The sequence below is a fragment of the Oratosquilla oratoria genome, chromosome 4 (genome assembly GCF_046742065.1).
Source record: "Oratosquilla oratoria isolate Oo_2021 chromosome 4, ASM4674206v1, whole genome shotgun sequence".
Taxonomy (NCBI): Eukaryota; Metazoa; Arthropoda; class Malacostraca; order Stomatopoda; family Squillidae; genus Oratosquilla; species Oratosquilla oratoria.
This window is the reverse complement of record NC_134780.1, coordinates 19,097,809-19,100,837: the sequence shown is the minus strand read 5'-3', so window position 1 is coordinate 19,100,837 and position 3,029 is coordinate 19,097,809. Positions and strand designations below refer to the sequence as shown.

At 46.0% G+C, this 3,029-nt stretch overlaps 1 protein-coding gene across 1 annotated transcript; it reads right to left on the bottom strand.

Moving 5' to 3' along the window:
* Window positions 1-462: 462 nt before the first annotated feature.
* LOC143024294 (uncharacterized) lies at window positions 463-2,688 on the bottom strand. Its single transcript, XM_076183088.1, has 3 exons — window positions 1,889-2,688; window positions 1,494-1,740; window positions 463-1,331 (listed from the first exon to the last, which is right to left on the bottom strand). The coding sequence occupies exons 1-3, from the start codon at window positions 2,292-2,294 to the stop codon at window positions 959-961; spliced, it is 1,026 nt and encodes a 341-aa protein (XP_076039203.1). The 5' UTR covers window positions 2,295-2,688; the 3' UTR covers window positions 463-958.
* Window positions 2,689-3,029: the final 341 nt, after the last annotated feature.

The window sequence follows — 3,029 nt, the reverse complement described above, 5'->3', positions numbered from 1 at the left end:
TTTTCAATTGAAAAAGGGGGCGATATGGCTAAAAAGGTTGAGAAACCCTGATTTAAGGGGATGTGTCTGGACAGTCTTTAGCACACCAAAACAGGACCGCTACAGGTCTCGCTATTCGACGCAGCGATAATAGCAAATGGAGGGTCACGAAAAACGAAACCATAGACGACGGTACTCAAACAACAGGACATCTTCTAACAATCTTGACCTTACAAGAAATATATAAACTATGACAGAGACAAGGTTAAAAAATCAGTAGGCGATGAATATATATATATATATATATATATATATATGTATATATATATATATATCCATACACTGTATATCATAATAAAACGATTGGCAGACTCAATACTAAAAAGGAGAGGAAGAAAAAACAACTGACAATGATAATGAAATAATATATTTAGGCAAGAAAATAAAACAGTACCAACAGTACAGACGGTGGAGTAGGAATAATTCAGAAAATAAAGTATATAGGAGTAAGATCATTCCTGCAGTGACCCCGATCACAAACACTTGCAAGTTGTAAATGCAAACATATGCGTCCCCCCTCTTAGCCTCGCCCCCAAGATAGAACTCTAGAGGAAAAGGAGCTTTTCTACAATTAAACTCGGGATGTCTTTGATGTGGCACCAATGAACAGCGATGCACCGATCATGGCAGCTCTGAATGGTTATATGGACATTAAAAAAATACTAGGAGTGATACGTGACTTTGGTGTGGGAGAGCAAAAAACCCGAAGGTGAAACGTCATGTCATGACTTTATTAGAAAATAAGAGTGTATATAAACGTTAAAAATAAATATATAAATAAATACAAACGAGCCAATAGTTTTTCTCTTTGCGAAAGACAACAGGAGATAAATACGATTCAGCGACGACTGACACGAGGTCTTGACCTTAGTCCCGGGAGGTAAATCCGAAAGTTCGAGGAGGCAGACACCCATCGAGGCTACGCGAAGAACAAGTCGGTTGAATTCTCCTCCCCTTGTCCGTATGTGCTGTAGCCACTGGTCGGGATCTGGCCTGTCATGCCCGAGTGGTTCATAAAGTTAAGACGCATGTCGTGGCACAGGTTCCTGGCGACCTCCTGTGTGTAGCTGGGAACCATACCGCGCGACACCTTTTCCAATTCCATCAAGGAGTTGCCCATATGGGCCATCAACCGTTGGCTTTCCTCTTCCTTTCTCCTGAGAACGGATTGCAGAACTGACTGTCTCTCCTCGCTGGCTGTGATTTCGCCACTGAGATCCGCCATCTCCCTCTTGGCCTCTTGGTTACTTCTATCCAAGGATTCATATTTCTCCAGCAAGAAGGCCTTCTCCCTGCAAGAAAAAACAGGAGACTTGGCATACCGTTCTTTCAGCCACCTTGCGCACTGTCATATGCCCATAGCATAAACCAAATATGTATCTGAGTCAGCGAATGGGTGGTGTAGGACGAGGGAAAGGAATGAAGAAAGGGAGGGCGTTTTGCAATGGACATACATTTTCTTGCGTTCCCTGTTCTCCCGGACCTTCCTGGCCCTTTCTGCAGCGGGGCCCTCCATCTCCCACAACTTGATCTTTCGAGGTTTGCCCTTCTTGGTCAGTCGAGGGGGCGTTAGGCCTGCAGTCACGGTGTAAGACTCCAAGACTCCTGTTCCTACTCCTTCTCCAGGGGGGGAGAGGGACGAGAAGGAGACGGACGGGGAGCTGTAGACTGGCGACGGACCAGGCGGTGTTTCTCCAGTATCTGCAAGACACAGAAGTTATCAAGGTCTCCTGCAGCCAACGTCATGAGGAAGACAAGGACTGCCATTCTCACGAGCAGTGCCTGATTATGAGATTAGGTGTCCACATGTCACTATTCAATGTTCCTTTACATAGAAAGTAAGTCTTACCTGTGACGGGGTAGAGTAACGGTTCCCCATAAGCCTCGGATCCGCAGAAGAAGCTCTCACAGAAGGAACCTTCTTTTATCGGCGTTGCTGATGCTGCTGCAGCTCCTGTTGTTTTTGTCAACGAGGGAATCACCTCAAAGCGTGCGGCAATGAACAGGTCGTTCATGGAATCTGAATTCCCATACACGTACTCCTCCATGACTGAAATGGGACGGCGTGCCTCCGGCCTCGGATGTACAGTTTTCTTTCCTTGCCTTGGGTCGAATGGCACACTGTCTCTCAGGTTCACCGATGGAGATGCAGTGTGCAGGTGCACTGATATGTTGTTTAGTTGTTTTTGTGGGTATTTGGCAGATAGGAAGCGCCCGTGAGCTCTCGCGTCAAGTCCAAGAACGGGTGTGGGCATCAATCAATCAATGCGCTCTTATTCGGCCACCGCGCAACACGGACACAGCACCACTCGTCTTGCACCTCTCGAGTCTGAGTCCAGAGTGATGACCAACACAGCGGGAACTGATATATATATTACCCTTCCACGTTCCAGAAGATTAGATACGTCGAGGATTCAAACGTTGCCACACAAGTGAACGTTTAAAACAGTGAGCGCGCACGAGCGTGGCTCGGTGGGAATACGTGGCAACCCTCGTCCTTGAAAGGTCGCGCGCATCTTTCAATGAACATAGGGACAGATATGCCGGGTGCTTGTACGCGCACCTATGAGACAAGTGTCGACGATCGACGATGACGTCTGATCGATATAATCCCTTGCCTACTGCCCTCAGGCAACCGTCTTCTGCCGATGTTGGAGAGTGCCTGATTTGATTGGGTAGTTGTATGCAGTCACTGTTACGGTTATGACAAGCGTGTAGAATCTTGGCACTGGCTGTATATTTCATTTGTGCGTAGTCGTGTCCATCGGAACGTGTTTTCTTCTCGTTTCTTCAGTGATAAAAAAAAAAAAAAAAAAAAAAAAAAAAAAAGTTTGGGGAACATCGGAGAACCATTCTGGCGGGAAGTAATCGTTTTTCCCAGGAGTGATGCAATACTTTTTTTTTCCACCTCGAGGGTGAACAAAGGTCTCCGTGTAGTCACAAAAAACTTCTCCAAGCACAGATACTGGCATACATATATTTAAAAAAAA